General features: G+C 37.6%; 1 protein-coding gene across 2 annotated transcripts in view; it reads left to right on the top strand.

Annotated features, from left to right (window-relative positions):
• The window catches only part of CDH12 (cadherin 12), a 165,711-nt gene that overhangs the window by 126,904 nt on the left and 19,026 nt on the right, over positions 1–19,781 (top strand). For both annotated transcript variants that reach the window (XM_005153353.4, XM_031052848.2), the window contains one exon: positions 2,029–2,282. In XM_005153353.4, the coding sequence (XP_005153410.1) occupies positions 2,029–2,282 (254 nt within the window). The remainder of the gene's footprint in view (positions 1–2,028; positions 2,283–19,781) is intronic.

Genomic DNA, 19,781 nt, shown 5'->3' with positions numbered 1-19,781 from the left:
GGATTGTGGCTCTTCCCATTATTACATCTATCTCCAAATATACTTCTGCATCACAGGAGTCAATGTGAACAATTTATATGCAATTTTGGGGTATGAAAGATACATGCAAGTCATCAGTTAGAATAACAACTTAATTGAGAGCTTAGATTTCTTGTTTTCTCTGTATTAACCATTTATGTTGAGCTTAACCCCTCATATTTATATTTTTTTTCCACTACAGACTGGTTCTTCAAACTCTAGGTTTTTTCTCATTACTATAAGTCTTGAAAATATACTATCAATTTATATAATTAGCTGGAGAAGAGTTTGTGGGGTGGATTGTATGTTGGGTTTTGTTTGTTCAGGGAAGATGTTTTTGGCAAAGAACAACAGTGAACATGAGGAGTATAGAAACTGAAGACAACATGTCAACAATTTGGATAACAAAGCATTATGTCTGTCTGCAGTGATGACAACAGCTCAGAGTTTAACCACTGGGCCATAAATTCTTCCACACTTAATTTTGTCTGTTTCTTCTCAGCATTAGTTTTTAATTCTTTCTGTCAGTCCCGCCATGAAGTTACAAGTCATATTGGCTTTTACTGGGAATTTTGTCTGTAGGAGGGTGTTTGTACGTGGTAGTGGATTAGTTAGGATCACTTAACTTTCAAGCTTTTTTATTTCAATGGCATATAGATTTAGGTGGCTAATTTTAAATTCCTAGCTCAAAAAAACCCCAGCCATCTAGTCTGTTAAAATTGTGAAGTCTTTCATAAGGATTTAAAACCATTATGCTATCTCTTCAGCTAATGTAAGTCAAGGAAAGTGGATTGATTTTAATGGAGTTACTTCAGTTTATGCCAGGTAGTCATCTGGCCAATTATGTCCTGTTGTGATAAGGACAGAAAATGGCACAATTTAAATCTATCCTGGCTGTGACAAGTGACTGGAAATACTGTGGTAATGATGGCTGGGGAAAAATTAAAAAAAAGTCAGATGCTGAAATATCCTTGCTGATACACTTGAGATCTTGCTCTTTTTTCCAGACACCCTTTTTCCCGTTAGAGTATTTCCAACTTGAGAGTTATTATACGAAGAAACCACTAGGTGCCACTGTTATCCAGGAAAAGACTGTTAGTAACATTAAAAACAACATGAAAGCCAATGCGGCTAAGGCCTTTAACTAAAATTAAAGCCTGTGTCTTTTCAACTAAATAAGACTGCATTAAGGTTTTTGATATGATTATCTTTCTAAAACCAAAGGCACTAAATTGATGTACATTGACAAGAACCTGCAGAAAAACAATCCAATTGCAGGATTCATACAGATAAAAAAACAAGACAGATACACAAAAGGTGCTATGCTATCTTGAACACCTTATGGATTACATCTAGGATCATAAGGCAGGGTAAAAGTCTGCATTTTCAAAGTACACGAAGCCTAACTATATGGTGTGAATAACAGTTCACTGACAAGTTTGACATTTTACAGGAAATACTTATTTCAGATCAAGTTTTAATTCATATTCCAAGCCATACCTGAGGTTTGGCTTGACCCACTGGTATGTACCAGAGTTTTCATTCAGGCTAATTTTCATTACTGTCATGACCTTCTGAAAGCTTTCCCTGCTAAAAGAAATGGAAGCCTTCTGTTTTGAGGAACTGGATCAGCTAGAGACTGTAGATTGCCTGTGCTTGGGAGTTGTGAATGCAAATATCTGGTTATCCTGCACAATAGCTCATTCACAAAAGATGAATCTCACTTATTTAACTTCAGACATCTACAGTGTAACTCTTTACATCTATGTCAGTCATCCTGATTTCTTTTTGATGTGGAGAACCAGTCATTTCCTGAGTATGATTCATCTAGCCTATTTCAGAAATCACCTTAGCATGAGATAAACCTCAGAACAAGTTTGGATGATTAGGTGAGGAGTTGAAGTTTACACTGAATGCATCTGAATTTGTGTCAGATTAATCCTACCAAAGTGATTTTTCAGTGCTTAATTTTTAGTCAAATATGATGTTTTGCTTTTGTTGTTTCTCCAGCCATTAGACTTTGAAACAAAAAAGGCTTATACCTTTAAAGTTGAGGCCTCCAATCTCCATCTTGACCATCGATTTCACTCAGTGGGTCCATTCAAAGATACTGCCACTGTGAAGATAAATGTGTTGGACATGGATGAACCTCCAGTTTTCAGCAAGCCTATGTACACAATGGAGGTTTATGAGGATACACCTGTGGGGACCATTATAGGTGCAGTGACAGCACAAGACCTTGATGCTGGCAGCAGCTCAGTTAGGTAAGAAAGCTTTTCTTCCTTCAGTAACTCTCAGAGAACCCAAAGTGATGCTGACAGTGAGACTTGGTGGTTAAGAGCTGAGTAATAAGGTATAAAATGTTCCAAGTGTGTAACAGCTAACGATGGTCTGAAAAATATTGAAAAGAGATTCTTGTTTGGGTGGGTTCTCTGGAAAAATACGTGAAGCTTCTTAGCATACAGATCATGTAAGTTGCTATGAATTGACAGGGCTTCAGAAATGGAGTGCTTAGACTAAGGAAGTAAAGACATTGTTTTGCCTGGTGTATGGGGCTTCCACAAAAGTGGCTTTGAAGTACAATACTGAAAAAGGAGGTTACACATGTTACTTCTGTGTTATATCTCAACGGGTGACAGTGAGCACTGCCCCTTTCATAAGAACCACTTCCTGTCTACCTATGGCAAAGAACCAATTTTTTGATAAATAAATGCTACATCTGTCTTGGCTACAGCTGTGAGGATGTGATTGCTGAGCAACATGATTGTATTCAGCAGACTTTAGCACAAGTAAGCCCCTTAGTTACTGGTATAGCTTATTTTCCTGAAATAAAAGGGAGAGGGGAGCTGTTATAAAAAACGGATTTCCAATCACATTAGAAACTATAAAGTTAACCTTACTCATGTACCAATAAGGAAGTTCCTTAGACTGTGTGGACACAGTCTGAGATATAGCCAGTCATTACACACACTTCCTGTACCAGTTCATGCTGGACATACCTGACTTCAGAAAGTATTTTTATTCCAGACTTTCATGAGAAATATTGTAGACATAATGGAAGTCATCAATCTTTAAATATTAATGTTTATCAAATGGGACCATGACAGAACACAAAAATGCAACTACTGTCGACCAGGTGGACACACATTCATGCGTTTTTTACTAGAAATTAAATTGGACTTTTTAATCCATGTTTATTAATTATGTGTATTTTGACTCAGTACTTATATTCTCAAAATAAACATGCTAGATGATATGTTGTAATAATACTTTAAAAATTAACATATGGCAGTGACTGTGTATCTCCTGCTTTGTCAATTCACTATTAGTTCTTGCTTAAAACTGTTACTGTTTCATTCACTAATTGTTTTTAATACATTCTTCATTCTTTTCTAATACCAAAATGTATTTGTTCATGAATTTGTGACACATTCTTTCCCTGACAAACAATGAAAACCTTCGCTAACAAAGATTGAAGTGAAAACCTTTTCCTTGGCTGTAGCCTATGAAAATAGCCCAGAAGTCAATATTCTGTTGAAAACCATACTTTCTTGCAAGCAGATAGCAAGCCCTTAATCACATTGTTGAACAGTTTTTCATGTGACAGCAGAATCATTTGAACGCATAACTGCTCCTCAGTGAGTTTTTTATTTTATTTCACAAATTCTCCTAGGAGACTCAAGGGCTCTGGTTACTGATCCTGTATTTGCAGCTACACAAGAAAAATCGTCTCATGATGCTTTCTTCACAGACTGCACTTACTATAGTATCAAATCCTAAGCCATTTTAAAGTGTTCATGTCTATCTTTTTTAACCATGAAACCAGTACTTTGGTGTCTAAATGCCCATCTATTGTACAATACCATTACGGTTTTGTCTCACTGATTTACTTTCTTACATCAACAAAGTACAGAGTGCTCCCAGACTCATTTCTAATAAACCAGTTCAGCTGGTTCCTGCCCAGGGAAACACATGAGATATGTCCCAGTATTATGAGTTTCTCAAAGGTACCTGTTTCTAACCACAAGTAAGCCACATATTGAATTCATTTGACATGGGAGGAAGATAAGTTGTTTTAAGGAGAGGGATGTGCTCCAGTAAGCCAATTGACCTACTGAGAAGATTAAGTTGGAAACCTCCCCATATAGCTCTCTCTTCTGGCTTTCTAAGATCACTTACGTGTATAAATTTTCATGTTTCAGTCCTGAAATCTCTTCCTCAGCTCTTGTTTACCTGAGAATATATTTAATTATCTGTATTCAGCTTGATTTCCAGCTATCTGAATTCAATTATAAGGTTCTTACTAGTTTATCAGCAATCTGATGATATTTTATTCTCCGGAAGAACCCACCTGTGTCCAACTGCTGACTAGTCCAAGCAGAAAAACAAATTATATGCAATTGTTAGTTACTAGTGCATTATTGTTCAATATTCCATAAGTTTTATATACTTCAACTGGGAAAAAAAAAAAAAACAAACAAAAACAAAAACACAGTGCACAACTAGAAGTTAGGAAAGCATAAATTAGTTTGAAAGAGTTGCATGTGATTACAACCCCTCAGTGTATCTTAATAAGTAATTCTTTTAGCTGTTTGTTTAAACTCTAGATTGCCTCATAGATGCAAAGAATGCTCTATCAATTTCATCATGCTTCAAAGAAGAAGACTGAGAATCTGAGTAAATATGCCCTCCAAGCAAATATAGAAAAACAAACAATGTTCTTTGGAGGCAACAGCCCATACAATTCGCTGGATGGCACAGTTTCTCTACAGATTCATCCGTTTTCTCTGAAATGTTTTCCTAGAGCAGTTTGGACATTAAGATGTCCATTACAGCAACAAGATCAACAATCTGCCATATAATAGGTACTGGGGAAAAATCTGCACTGTATGGAACAGAAGGCAAAACTTTTGAGAACAAAGTAGGCTAGAAGGATTCATGTGAATGGAAGCATCACTAGTCACAGTAACCAAATCCATGTTATCAGACAAAAACTTCAGCTCTGTTATGCTAGTCACATCAGGAAGAGGGAGATAACAGCTAAGAATGAAGACTGGATTCAGCTGTTTTTTAGAAAAATAATTTTCTGGAAGCCACTGAAAATGGTGAGGATTATATTATTTTTCTCTTTGTCCTGTTACTGAAATCAAGCTTTTGGACATGTCAGGAATTTTTAAAAGTTTGTTTTATGGAATATATGTTAGATATATTTGTTAGAGAACTTGAAGTGAAAGGGCACAGAGAACACATTCAGTAAGAAACAGGAAATTAAGCTCAAGGAGAAAAGGGGCTGCAGGTATACAGCACCTGCAAGGGTGACTGGCTTTTAAGCTGTTTTGGAACATTACCCCAGTTCACCTAATTTTCAAACTGTGTTAATTCTGGAGTTGATGTCTCTCAGGAGTGCTATTTTGTCTGTTCCCATTTTATCCATAATGCTGCAAGAAATCCTCAGCATAATGTTAAGATGAAGTTCTATGTACTTTGTGGCCATTAAACATCCCAAAGCACTTCTGAAAAGAGCAATGATCTCATGTTCTTCTCAGACTTCCCTAGTTTATGATGGTTACAAGGTGTCTGCGAGGAAAAAAAAAAAACAGCCAAGCAAACATCTGTATTACAATGTATGTAGTTTGTAAAATTGTTTGTAGTAAAGATCCTTGTATTTGTGGTAAAAGGAATTTCAGGACTTCCTAAAAATCATTTTTATATGTGTACATACAGCATGAATGATATAAACAGAGCTGTTTGTTTGAATTATGAGAAAGTGTAGATGTATGGCAATTCTGAGTTACCTGCAATATCTTCTAGAATAGTGAGCTTTATGTGTGTGAAGTTCAAAAACTTTACGCTGACACCTTTGAAGCTGTATAATTTCCTTGTAGGTGATCCTCTGGCATAAAGCATGAAAGGATTATTGTCCCTGATGTGAATCCCAGATATGACTCCAATTACAATGAACTTCACACTCTGTGTCACAACACTGCCCTTCAGATCTTCCCTGCTTGACTCAGTTTTGCCTTATGAACCACAAGAACCAGTCAAAGCAGGAAAGCTGTGGAGACTGTGCATTTTATTGTCCAAGTCCAGCGTCATGGAACCATGATATTGAAGAAATAAAAAAGTCATCTGTACTAGTCAGAGGTCAATCCTGCCCTCACTGTCTTGAGGACAAGACTGTGTTCTTTGCATGTGCTTCTAAAAAAAAATTATTATTTTTTTTTCTGAACTAGTTCACAGTGATCCAGAAAATTTCATAGATAGTTCTGTATTTTTATACATATTTATCATGTGAAAATTAAGATAATACAAATAATAGGTTTCTTTCTGAATCCTTAAATGCTTTAAGTAAAAACACAGCAAGATTAATTAATGTTAGATATGTAACAGGAAAGTGCTTGACATTTTTTTGTGCATTCACTTTATGAATCTGGACTGGAACATCTACTTCCACACCTCAAGACTCTTTATTTAATAGCAGATTAAGTGACAGCCTTTTTTCTGTGTATGTTATCACACTGGAGGGGAACAAGTTGCTTTGCCAGTTGGTTTTGCACAGATGGTGGGCCTCAGAAATGTTGATTCCTTTTTAGCTGCTTTGGTGAGTTTTGCACAATTCTTGCTCTGTTACTTCCTATCCATTTCAGTTGCAATTTTAACTCTACTCCATCCCTCGCCTTTCTGAAGTCCCAGTCTCCTCAACTACTTTCAAGACCTGTGTTCCAAGTTCTAATGTATCCAGCTAACTCATTCAAATCCCTGCACTAGCACTTCTCAGTTCTTGTTGCATATCCCTTCCTATCTCTTTCAGTCACAGAATCACAGAATCACAGAATCCCGAGGGTTGGAAGGGATCTCAAAAGATCATCTAGTCAAACCCCCCTGCAAGAGCAGGGAAACCTAGAGTACATCACACAGGAAGTTGTCCAGGCGGGCCTTGAATATCTCCAACGTAGGAGACTCCACAACCTCCATGGGCAACCTGTTCCAGTGCTCTGTCACTCTTACAGTAAAGAAGTTCTTCCTGATGTTAACGTGGAACCTCCTATGCTCTAGTTTACGCCCATTGTCCTTTGTCCTACCACTGGATATCACTGAAAAAAGCCTAGCTCCATCATCCTGACACCTACCCTTTACATATTTGTAAACACTGATGAGGTCCTTCTCCTAGCTCACTGTTTTCTTCCATCTCCTAAGCTCTGGTAGTTTAACACCAGTCTTCTGTTTCACAGTCCACCTTTCTTTCGCACACAGCTGGTTTCTGCCTTTTTCTTCCTGAACCACATCACATTAGCTTCATGGTGTTCAGCTCTATTGCCTTCCTTTCTTCTGCTGATGACAGACATCTTTTTTTGATCTCAGTGGCTTGATGTATTCTTTTATCTTTGTTCCAGTTACTTTGATCTTCTTTCTAGAACTATAACAAGTGAGTTTCTATCCCAGCATTTTCTCTGAATTCCAAAGGGTACATTTGGCTGACACATCTTGTCTTTCCTCACCAGCCTCCCTAATTCCCACTCTTATTTGGTTCAGTGACCACTCAGTTACCATATACACAATGGTATAAAATAAAATCTACCTACCTGCCAGCAATGCTGGAAATTATGTAGGGTAACAAACTCTTATTTCTTCCTCTTCCTTCTCCCTGACTTTCTGACTCTTCTTCTGTTTGCTTTCTTCTCTGGCTGCTAGACTTCATGACTTTAGGCAATCACATCCCTCCATTCTATTGTCCTCTGTCTGTAAGGTCTTCCCCAGATAATCCCATGTACTGTTCTAGGTTTGAATAAGCTGGCTTGCTTCTCAGCAACTGGGTAGTTTTAAGGAACTGAACAGAAAGGTGACTTCTCTTCAAATACCAGGCAGAAAAATCTTCCTCTTCTGTGTATAAACTGTCTTTCAAAAAGGACTGATTTCTTGCAGCGTAATGAATTCCTGCTCTTCAGCAGTGTTACAGCAACTGACCATATTTTTCTACCTTACCTTTACCGTGAAGCAAGATGTGTATAACAAGTTATTATGGTAATCCCCTTCATGGTAGCTTAAATTAATATTTTTCATTTCACATTTGCAATGGATTATGTGCACACAAGCAGACCATTAGCACAGCTCAGCTGACAAGTGACTCGGTTGTGTTAATTCAAGAACTGTAGTACTTTGGTTACAGTGATCAGCTTGGAGCTACTACAAGTAGCCACTAGAAAATAACAGAAAAAAACCCCACCACAACGACAACAACAAAAAAGTACTGTTTTGTTTCAACCTTAATCTTAAATCTATAGAATTAAGGCTGAAGGGATCACACACCATTCTTTGGTGGGCAAGCTAAATGTACTTGTTACTCATTAGCCCTCTGTGATGCTGCAGCATGTTTCCTGGAACCAGTCAAAGACTAGAGCTGAAAAACCCTTCTTTGTCATTGTGGAGCACATGTAGACTGATTTTTGCATCTGTGGGGATTTTCATAGGACTGGCAGAAACATGGAGCATAGGTGAGTACTTTCTGGCAAAGTCAGAAAACCTGCGCTAGAGGAAAGCCATTTGACATGCATAATGTTTCCTAGATCAACTCCTGGAAGTGCTTGCAAAAATGAAATAGTATTTACTATGTTCAGCAAGGAAGAAACAATTGAAAACTATGCTTAAAATCAAGAGAAACGAGTAACCTTTATTTACAGTGAGTAATTCATCATCTTACTGAAGCCTCTGAAAAACAGCAAGTGATCTTCAGTTGGCATATGCTGTAAAATGTCAATCAGGAGTTTAGAACTAAAACAGAGGTATAGGTCCAGGAAGTTTGTGGACTATGCCTTTCAGTGGACTATGCCTTTGTAAGGGAAGTGGATGCTGAAAATCAAGAAATGTGCATTCAGCTCCAAAGCAGAAAAGAATAACTTGGCATGGAAAGCTTTTAGATTAATTGAGAACGGCTAAGAAGCCAGACTGAGGGGAAAGGAACAATATGACCATTATAGTTCTGGTTTACTTCACTGCACTTGAACCACCTGGTGATGTGATTTTACAAAGCTAGTTCGTATCCCAGAGGCACACAGTCTAATTTTACTCTAGCTCAAATAATAGCCTTCCTGATTTCTGATCAAGGGCTCTTATTTTTCATTTCTCCACAAATGGATTTCTCAAGCATTCTAGAAAGCAATTGTAAGATTAAAGGAGGGGTTTAATGGCTGCAGCCATATCACCTCAATCTGTGAATCTCTCAGGGCTTCATACTCAGAGAATTGCAGATGGTCAGCACTCAAAAAACATCTAAGAAAAATTTATGTGCTACAGGAAAACATGTTAGTTGGTTATTCTGCACCGTGGTACACAAAGCCAAACTTGAAGTCATCTTACTAGTGTAAAATCAAGCTTCCCAACATTTTTAATTAAATGGGGATGTGTATCACTGACAGGACCAGAGGCAATAGGCACAAACTGAAACACAGGAGATTCCTTTTGAACAGCTGGAAACACTTCGTCTGGGTGACTGAGCACTGGCACAGGTTGCCTAGGAGTCTCTGTAGATAATAAAAAAATTTATCTTGACACAGTCCTGGGAAACTGGCTTTAGATGGCCCTGCTTGAGCAGGGGTTTGATCACCTTCACAGTTCACTTTCAGCTTCAAAGCTTCTGTGATTCTGAAACTTCCATCTTTTCTAAGCTGAAAGAGTGTGACAAATTATGACACAGGATCATCTAAGATGTCTGGATGTGAAAAAGGAGCAAAGATAATCTAAATGGAATGCTGATTTTCAGTATGTGCAAACAAAAATACGATGATTAAAAAGACTGCTGTCAGCATTCATGCAAATAATATGTCTACAGATTTATAACAACACATTAATCTAGGCAGTAAATCTGAAAACTGTGGAGGAAACACAGCGTAGAAATTCCAGCTTCAGGTAAGAGAACTACTTTTAGAGGTAAATGATGGGGCTCAGATTAGATTATCAGCATGTAAGGGAGAGAAAAAAAGTGCCTTTCCAACAACTTTTGCCTTATGAAATTCATAAAATCTTCGAGAAGGTGACTCCATACTTATATTGTTCTCTGCAGATTCTGGGTTCCTTTATACACATAGATGATTGAGGAAAAGAAATGAAAAAGGAAAATTCAGCAGCTCGTACAGTGTCAGAGTTCTCCTGAATAACCTCTTATTTTATAAGCGGTTCACCAAACCAGGTTCAAAGCAACAAATCATCCTCCAGTTCCTGACTTGACTGTTCCCTCTTGCAGATCCATCTGATAATCAAAGTGAGTCCTAGCCAATGATCTAAGCAAGCAAAAATCCTCCACTAAGTGCTACAGTTTTCTCTGGAGTCACTATGATTGCTGATATTTGTTTTTTTTTCTTTATCTCAGCATCAGCGTTTTACTTTATTTTTTTTTCTGGGGAAAAATCTAGAAAACCTATCCAGATTTTAGTATCCAAAAGATATAGAGCAGAGCTAATATTTACATGATGTAAAAGCAAAGTAATCAAAAATTATTCCTGTTGAATTTATACCACTAATCCAGCACTCTTTTATAGCAGCTTTGCTCCTTATTGTCCTAGTACTTTATCAGAAGACAAAGCACTTCAGGCCAGGCATAGGAAGAGAGGCCCAAGAAGCATTTCTGACTTATTCCATGGTGTTTATGTCAGGTAAACCCAAGTGCAAAATAAGTTTCAGCTTCTGTTGAGATTGAATATTTGATGGAGTCATCACATCTGCTTTCCCCCTCTAAACTTTCTTAAAGGTTGGGAGGGGTCCAATCAGTCTCACTTGCTCACTTTTCATACTCACTCTGCCCACTGATAGAGATAATGATACATGCTCAGATGTCCATCACAGCACACTCTTTCACCATCTAAAACCAGCAAAGCAGGATGCTCTCCTTTTCACTGATTGTGAGATGTATCCTCCAACACCTAGGTGCCTCTCTGAATGTGGGTGCCAGGTCTTTCATGCTATGGGCAGGATGAAGGTAGAAAGAACAGACCATGGGCAGCAGTATAGAGGGCAAATGTACATCTTCAAAATCAGGGTGAAGTAGTATTCAAGGCCTGTAATCTGTTGTGCTCATAGAGAATGTGCTCTGCTGCTTTCCCACCATAGCAATATTGACTGCTAAACCTGGAGTGAGGGGGTTAAGTCCAATATGCCTTCTACTGCTGCTCATAGTCTGAACCACTGAGACTTAATTAAACTACAGGACAAAGCTTTCCGTCTGCCTAATTGTCTTGCAGTTCTGCCTGCTCAATGAGGCAGGAAAAATTACGTTAAAACCGAATAAAAACAGTACATTTTCTAAATGACAAGGGCTTTTGATAAGATGCTCAGCTGGTAATGATAAATGCAGAGCAGACAATGAAGCTGACTGATCCATTTGATAAGCAAATGAACAAAAACTTTAGAAGGAGAGGGGGGGAAGGAAGCACAGTAATCTGTAGACAGGCAGAACTGGCAGTTTGGAAGGGCTGAAAACTGCAGAACATTTTATTTCCTTTATTAGCTAGTGTTTTACTAAAACTCTTATGTAAGATTTATAAGGCTTATGAAAAGTTTAACAGCTTCCCCCGATTGACTCTGACTTGTTAGAGTCTGGCTGTCTGCATCCACTGCTTCCCTGACAATTAATTCTACATAATGGTCAATTTTCTCCAAAGGAGCAAAGTGTAATTTATTTGCACTCATAGTACTCATTCCAGATTAGGTAAACTAGTGACTGCTAAATTCACTAATCCTTCATCCTCCTGGTTAGAAATACAGAAGCATGCAGCCATGTATGAAGGACTGAGAACACAGTCACACAGTATTCAGAAAACTCAAACTGTGCTATTATTTCATGTGGGAGATCACGTGTTACATGGAAGGCATAAATAATAATACACACAGGACATTCTGACAAGAAGTGTTTGTTCCTTCTCCCACCATGTAGGTATTCCACCTGCCCTTCTCTAAAGTATCACCTGCATCTGATATACAGTATAGACAATATTCATTTTGGGAAGCCTGGAATACAACTCACAGGATATCATTCCTAGAAATTATAATGAACTAGTTTGAAAATTGGACATGGAAGTACGATAACTTACTTAGGCTTCTATAAAAATAATCCCAAAATTCTCTGCTTTTTAAGTAAAGTATTTTACATATACAAAGCTATACTAACACTAAAAGACTACAAACATTACTTCAGTGGGATTTCCAAAAGCATTCAGCTTGGACTATTAGAACAGCTTTAACTCAGTGCTAAGTACCTTCAAAAATCTCTACAAGATCATAAAGAAATACAGAATTTTGTGTGCAATAATGAAAGAAAAGTCATGGTAAAACTGTCCACTTCACCTGGGACAGCAGCTCAAGCCTTTCAGTGACTGCATCTGACTGGGCACCTAGGAGACATGTTAAGATTTAATGGCAAAAGTTAGAGAACAGTGAAGGCCAGTGCTGGTTGCTTTCCATATTTCAGATACAGGTTGGATTTTGTTTGTTAAGGGGTTTTGTTTGTTTGTTGCATTTTTTTGTGTTCATTCCTAGTATCCCCTGAAATAAAAGCAAAACAAAACATAAAGTATTGAGATTATTGTATATCTGCATAGATAGGGTTCTTCTGGGATCCAACTGGTATTCACAGGGTTACCCAAAGGATAAGATCTGACAGCTGATCAGTCAGGGTTTCTTTTCATTTGACCTCTAATGCCTCAGCCATGTTCTGAAGATATTCAACAAAGCTTCTGTTCCCATTAAGGGAGGTGACTTAATAAATTATTTAAACACAGTAACGAAGAAAGACAACCTAGCAGAAGAGTGACTGCCACTCTGGAACATTACCTCATGCTTTATATTTTTTGGTTAATGACAGGAAGATTTTACAACAAAACTTCAAATGTTGTTTTGCTGTTATTAGCATTATTTTTTTTTTTGGTAGTAGCTGTTACTATGAATCTATCAGATGATACTTTTATGTGACAAAAGATAATTTTGACCGGATTTACTTCCTTCAAGTAGAATATCACAGCATCAAACCCAGGGTGTTAAAACTAGGGATCATTCAGAAGAGAGGTTATATTTCTTTTCATTACATTAAGAAATTTATTTCTAAAACTTTCTGGTATTAACAGAGTTTTAAATGCAATATTTTTATTTTATTAAATATATCTAATATTTTATATATTTTTGTATGTGTACAGCACAGCTGTTGCTGGGTTGTACAGTGTAAAGGGCACTTAAAAATAAGAGAAGGAACCCTGAGTTTTTATTAACACAAGACAACATGAATGATATGCAAAGGCTACTGTGTGCTACTGTTAGGCAAGTAATACATTACACCTTATTTCACATTATCATGCTGCACAGAGGATAAAAAAGGATATTTACCATTGCTGCCCTTGAAAAACCTCACAAGATATCATTTTTAAGTTAATAGAAAACCACAAGACTCAGAATCAAGAGTAATATTTAAATGGAATGAAGGTATGAAAAAGAAACTGAAGTAACTTAATTCCAATTCCAGTTCTGCAGCCCTGAGGAAGACCTTGGAAATATAACTATCCTATTTAGCCCTAAAAGCAGATAACTCAGACAAATGTATCATTTAGCACAGGAAAATAAAATGTTTTATTACATCTAATTATACTTCTGTCCTGGTTTCAGCTGCAACAGCTATTTTTTTCTCCTTATTAGTAGCTGGTGCAGTGCTGTGTTTTGACCGTATTTTGAGAACAATGCTGATAACACACCAATGTTTTAGTTGTTGCTAAGTAATGCTTACCCCAATCAAGGAGTTTTTCAGTCTCATGCTGTGCCAGTGAGGAGGGGCATGAGAAGCCGGAGGAAGAAGAGACAGGACACCTGAACCAAAGTAGCCAAAAGGGTATTCCATGCCACAGCATGTCATGCCCAGTGACATGTCACTGGGCAGAGTCACCCAGAAGGCCCAGATTGCTGCTTTGGATGGGCTGGGTATTGGTTGGCAGGTGGTGAGAAATTGTATTGTGCATCACTGCTGGTTATTTTGGGTATTTTTTTCCCCTTTCCTTTTCAGTTTTATATTTTCTTCCCTTGTTATTTCCCTTATAATTATTATTATTAGTGGTAGTAGTAGTGGTTTTGTATTACAGTTTAGTTACTGGACTCTTCTTACCTCAACCCATTTACATTCTTTCGATTCTCCTCCCCATCCCACCAGGAGCAGGGTGGAAGAATGGGAGGGAGGGAGCAAGCGGCTCTGTGGTTCTGAGTTGCCAGCTAGGCTTAAACCACAACAACTAGTTTGAACTTAATGGCTTCTCTAAGCATGCATGGTCTACAGGCAACTGGTTTTACAAATTCTTGATTGCACCTTCAACAGAATTATGGCAATCATTCCTCAGTCTTATCAGGAATGGAAAATATTTCCAGTAATCAGCAGAAGATTTCAGCACCTGAATTTGGAAGAACAATAAAGAACTAGTGTTTGAAAAATGTATGCATGCAATATGATTTTTTTTAAAGTTTTACACAATGATAACCCAGTGAATGGATCATCTTGAGATTTGCAGGAAGGAAATTTCAGTGACAGGATGGGATTTTGGAGGACACAAAGTTGTTTGCATGCTTTTGCAAACCTCAGCTTCAATGTTCATATTTTAAAATATTTGGAACTGCACCTAAAACTAGATTTGTAATTGAGTATAATCTGCTCATTGCAGGGGGTTGGACTAGATGACTTTTGAAAGTCCCTTCCGACCCAAGCTATTCTATGATTCTATGATTAACATCTTTCCCGTTATGTATCAGAGTTTAGCATTACAGGGACTAATAGGATTATTCATTCCGTCTTTTTAGAATTTTCGCTTGCTGCACAGTCTCTACTACTTTACATGGTTTAGCTTTGCAGTATCAAGTGACAGATCTAGTACCATTCCTCTTATGTGCAGCATAATGTACATCACTGCCAGTAGGATTTTGCTGTCTAACATTAATTTCCCCATGTTAAATTTTCCCCTTATATTCTCTGTGCTGAACAAAATAACTTTCCTTTGTCAGGGTTTAAGCCCTTCAGCTATTTGTAGACCAATATCATGTCTCACTTTTTTCATCACTTATGTTTCTTTTTCTTTTTTTTAGATTCCCATCTGTTATTTCTGATATGATGTGTAGTATTTAACTGTCCCAGGTTGGCATGAACTCTGAATTTCATTTACCTGCAGTTCAGTATTTAAATAAAACTAAAAGTAAACACAATTTAAGGTCATGTACACAAATAGTGGTCTATCACATTACAGAAAATTGCTGCTTCATCCCTTACCTTTCTTTGTAACATTTTTCTCCCCAAAACCAGTGTTCTATCTCACCAGGCACCACATTAAGAAGTGCGCTTTACATCAGTAAAGTGTGAACTGAGACAAAATATTTCTAGAAATTACCTCTATTAAACAGATCATTTCTTCTTAAGAAAAGTTTTGTTTTTTTTTTCTTTAAGAAATGTTTATTTTGTACAAAGGCTCAATGAGCAGAAGCCATTAACTTTCAAATGTCCAGTTTCCAGTTGTGCTGAACTCATATTGCCACTGTCATTTTTAACTAGAGGATACTCCTTGCACTGAGGCACCAGGTAATTTCATAAGAAAAAGAGGAATCATATTCTGAAGTCAGTCACTTCAGCTATCTATAAGGATCTTGGCCTACTGATCTTTTATTTTACATGACACAAAATGTAGCCTTTAGTTACAAAAAAGAAATTACCATGACAGTTACCCTTTCCTCCTTTGAAGTTCAGCATTAATTTTGTCTTACTGTCTTTGTTGTTCCCATTTCTTCCCATGATCTTCCACCCTTAAAGCAAAAAATGTCTGTAATTCTTTCATTCCCTTAATCATTTAAGATTCTTAGTCCAGAGTAGCTCATTTGCGTATATTAACATTTCATACATATTGCTCATTTGCTCCTTACGGTCAGAATTACTTTCAGCAGCAATTCTCCCAAAGCAGTCAATCTGAAATCTCTCAAGTAGGTAACATTAACACAATTTCAAGCATCAAAAGACAAAAGCTATCCTGCCTGGAGCAAGAATGTTGCCTTTACCTCAGCTGACTGAATTGCCAAAGTCAAGACCTGCATTGCAGCAAGCTCCTCAAGTGTCTGCAGGGTCACACTAGCACCACCAGAGGTGCCTTAGTCCATCTGAGAGCTGCAACTTCTCCTCCTCCCACTACTCTGAGGAGCCATGAGGTCTTTTCAGAGCATCTGGGCAAAAATGCAGTGACCCAGTGGAAGAGCACCTTCAGTGAAACTAAACTTAAAAAGCAGTTTAGTTTTTTAACTACACTTAAAAAGCCAGTCAAAAAAAAAACCACAGAAAGTGAAAAGAAGGATCTTTCTTCCTTCCAATATCCTTCAGTTACAGGGAAAAGCATTACATACATACTTGAAATAGGAAAAACTTGTGGGTTGGAAAAGCATAGTTTCTCTTAGAAATGATACTTGTTTTTATCCCATCACATCAGGAATTTTCTTACGTCTAAAATTCTTCATTCCAGACCTTGGGTTTGACAACCTGTAGTTGGAGTAATCGCATGCTTTCTGTACTGGGGTTGCCAGCCAATTCATTCAGAGTGTACACAGAAAATTTCTGGTTTGTTTTTTCTTAGATTCACCACCTATGTCTGTTAAAGGTAAAATTTTACAATAGAAACTGAAATACAAAGAGAATATTTATGGTGGTGCAGGACAGACTATGTATGAAAACTCCGTATCAAATACAAAAAAATGAAGGAATGTCCTCCCTCATTTTTTGTGTTGCTTGAGGGGTTTTTGGTTGTTTGGTTGGTTGTTGTGTTTTTTATTTTAGATTTTCATTTTTGGTGGGTTTTTTTTAAGTTATTTATTATTGTTTTGTTTGGAGTTTTTTTCTTTTCTTCTTTTAGGAGGCTGATCACAATTACTGTTTCCTACTGTGGAACAATGAAACAAAAGAACAAAAAGAAAAGCTAGTAATTAAATGTTAAATGTGTTTGCTCACTGAATTGGATGATTCCTTTCTATTTTCATGCCAGTTCCAACCAAACAATGGGCTTTGCTCTTTAAAAGTGTTTTCCATATGTATGCTGTTGCAGCAGGAGTAAATTTGGTCTGAGTGCCTTTAGCTTAATAGCATCTTTAGAGGAGTGATCCTTCATTCCCCTCTCTGCTTACTAAATAAACAGTGACAAAGGGTGTAGATCTTTTCTTCACTGTTCCTTTCAGCAGTTTGGGAAGGTCAGAGCTCTTCTCCTTGTGCTTACCATCACTGTACCATACCTACTGTCGGTATTTTATCTTTCTGTAAGGTTGAACCTGTAAAATTTTACTTCTGTGCCATTTGGCTTTAATCCTCCCAGTCTAGCTTTAAAGCAATCTTCTTTTCCTCTAAAATACACAGTTAAATATGTCTTACTTTGCTCATTTCCTGGCTTTAATTGCATGGCTGTAATATCATGAACAAGTTTTAAGTACTACATATTCCATTGCAGATGATCAGTTTAACCATGTTAACAAGTGCTTCATCTATTCATCTTTCACGTACAGTATCAGAAAGAAAACTTCTGGAAGCAAATATTTTTAATCGAGATTCATGAGTCCCCTCATGTGTCTCACAGACAGTGATATGGCAGAGCTATGCAATAATGTTGCTGCTTCTGCATTTACTTTTTAGGAGTTATGAGTGCAAACAGGCATATGTAGGCAAGGTATTGCAACTTTACTCCTTCAATTAGTCTCTGACACTTTTCAGCCTAAAATAAAGTCAAAGCAGCTTGTCTGAGACGTGGATGCTGCTGCTCAGCATGGATGGATATAGCAACTACATGAGAATACAAGCAAGAATAAATACATTGGGCTGTCTCTGTCTCACCACAAACAACCATTGCATGGGCACACACAAATGCATACTCTGACTTGTGCTTAAGCATCAACTAAGAAAGAAAAAAAGAAGTTGTTATTTGTTACATGGCACTATATTTCTGCTGTATTGTGTCACAGCTGCTGTCACTATCAAGACAGAACAACACAGAAAGACTTTGGCAAGGTTCATAAACGTTGGTGAGGATGGATCCCCAGTGTTCCCAAGACCATCCGTGCTAAGCAGAAGTCTTCCCCCCTACCTATTTAAGACAAAAAAAACCACCTCAAGTCCTGAGTTTCACAGCCTACTTAGCATCCTTCCACCTTTCTTCCCTCCTGAGCATGTTGTCACACGTTTCCATAGCAGCATCAGGACAGCTGTCCCATTCTTTTATTCATGGTATAACAGCCTGAAGAGATTACAGTTTTCTGCTTGATGGCTTAGAGTTCATGTTATCCTCACAAGGGTGATCTGACGACACTCATGCATTCAACAGTGCTCCATCAAGCACTCTGCTATTTTCTATGCGGTAGCTAAAGTCAACACAGTCTTCCCCATTGTTTTCTGTTCTTCAAAAGACGAGCCATCTTTTGGGAGAGTGCTCTGTGAGATCGCATGAGCTACACAACAGCTTTGTCATTTAGTCATGAATGAAAATTATTCTTGGAGCTCATGCAAGGGCAGTTGGTATTGCTCTGGATGAGAGTCTTACAGACTTGAATATCATCATTCTATAAACCAAATATTTCCATTTTGTCTGTTGTGTACTACTTGATGTAAAAATATAGTTATTCTTGAGAACATTCGGACAATGTTAGCAAAGATATATCCTTCCACACTTATGCCACACCTTCAATATAGTATTATAAAATTGCCTTCAACAATATAATCTGGGATACAGTCCTCTGCTGTGAATAATTCAAGGAAACATATAGTTCAAAGTTTCTTCCTTCTAAATGACTATGAACTGTATCAATGTTTTAATACTCGGAACTACCAGACAGGCCTGCTCAGGTGTTTCTGAAAAAGAATGCTGCTGTGTCCTATGTCAAGTAAGTTCTCCCCTAACTTTTCAAGGATGGAGCTGCCTTTTGGAATTAGTGCAGTTATCCATGATCTGTCTTGCAGGCACTCTGAGCAGTCAAACAAACCAAACTCAGTTTCTTCAAACTGCTAGACCTTGACTAGAAGATCTAGACAGCTGTCCTAATATTTCAACCATGTTCCTCTTCTTGTCACAATCTAACAAGAAATTGCAGGCTTTATGTCCCAGATACCTGGATTTATTTCTTGAAAGTTACTAATTTTTCTGGTTGGAGACTCTTTTCCCATTTCTTCTGTTCTCGAAAACATTTTTTGCAAGTAAAAGACAGAGCTCACGCAATACTATTGCCCTTGGAAAGATACTAACTGTTGATGTGTTTCTTACGTTGAGCATCAGACTGTATGAAAAAGTACTGTAAAAAAAACTATATTTCTTTTAGAACCTATACCTAAAGCAATCTTCCATTGGGATATCCCCAAAATTCCTGTTTGAAAAGCAGCCATATGGGGTCCCATTCTGTCTTCCACTAAGCCTTACAGACTCCTGAAGTAGCCTAGAGCAATATGATGTCCAAAAGTGCTGTCTATAAAAGGATCTTCTGTCAGATACATTTCCACGGGTACTGCACATGGACAACCAATGAAAGGAGAAACAATGGCTGTTTGTTTGTAGTTTTCCAGTAAATACATATTTTAGGCAATACATCTCTAACACTTCCTCCTACTCTTCCCTCTGTAGTCTAGTAAAATATATCACTTCTTAGGATGAGAGGAGCTGAAATGACAGGCTGTTCCACCCTAATTTCACTATACGTGCAGCACATGGCATGAGAATGAAGGGATATTTTTAATGATAAAGCCACAGTTA

The sequence above is a fragment of the Melopsittacus undulatus genome, chromosome 1 (genome assembly GCF_012275295.1).
Source record: "Melopsittacus undulatus isolate bMelUnd1 chromosome 1, bMelUnd1.mat.Z, whole genome shotgun sequence".
Taxonomy (NCBI): domain Eukaryota; kingdom Metazoa; phylum Chordata; class Aves; order Psittaciformes; family Psittaculidae; genus Melopsittacus; species Melopsittacus undulatus.
Note: the sequence above shows the minus strand (reverse complement) of the source record. Positions and strands in the feature narration are given on the sequence as shown.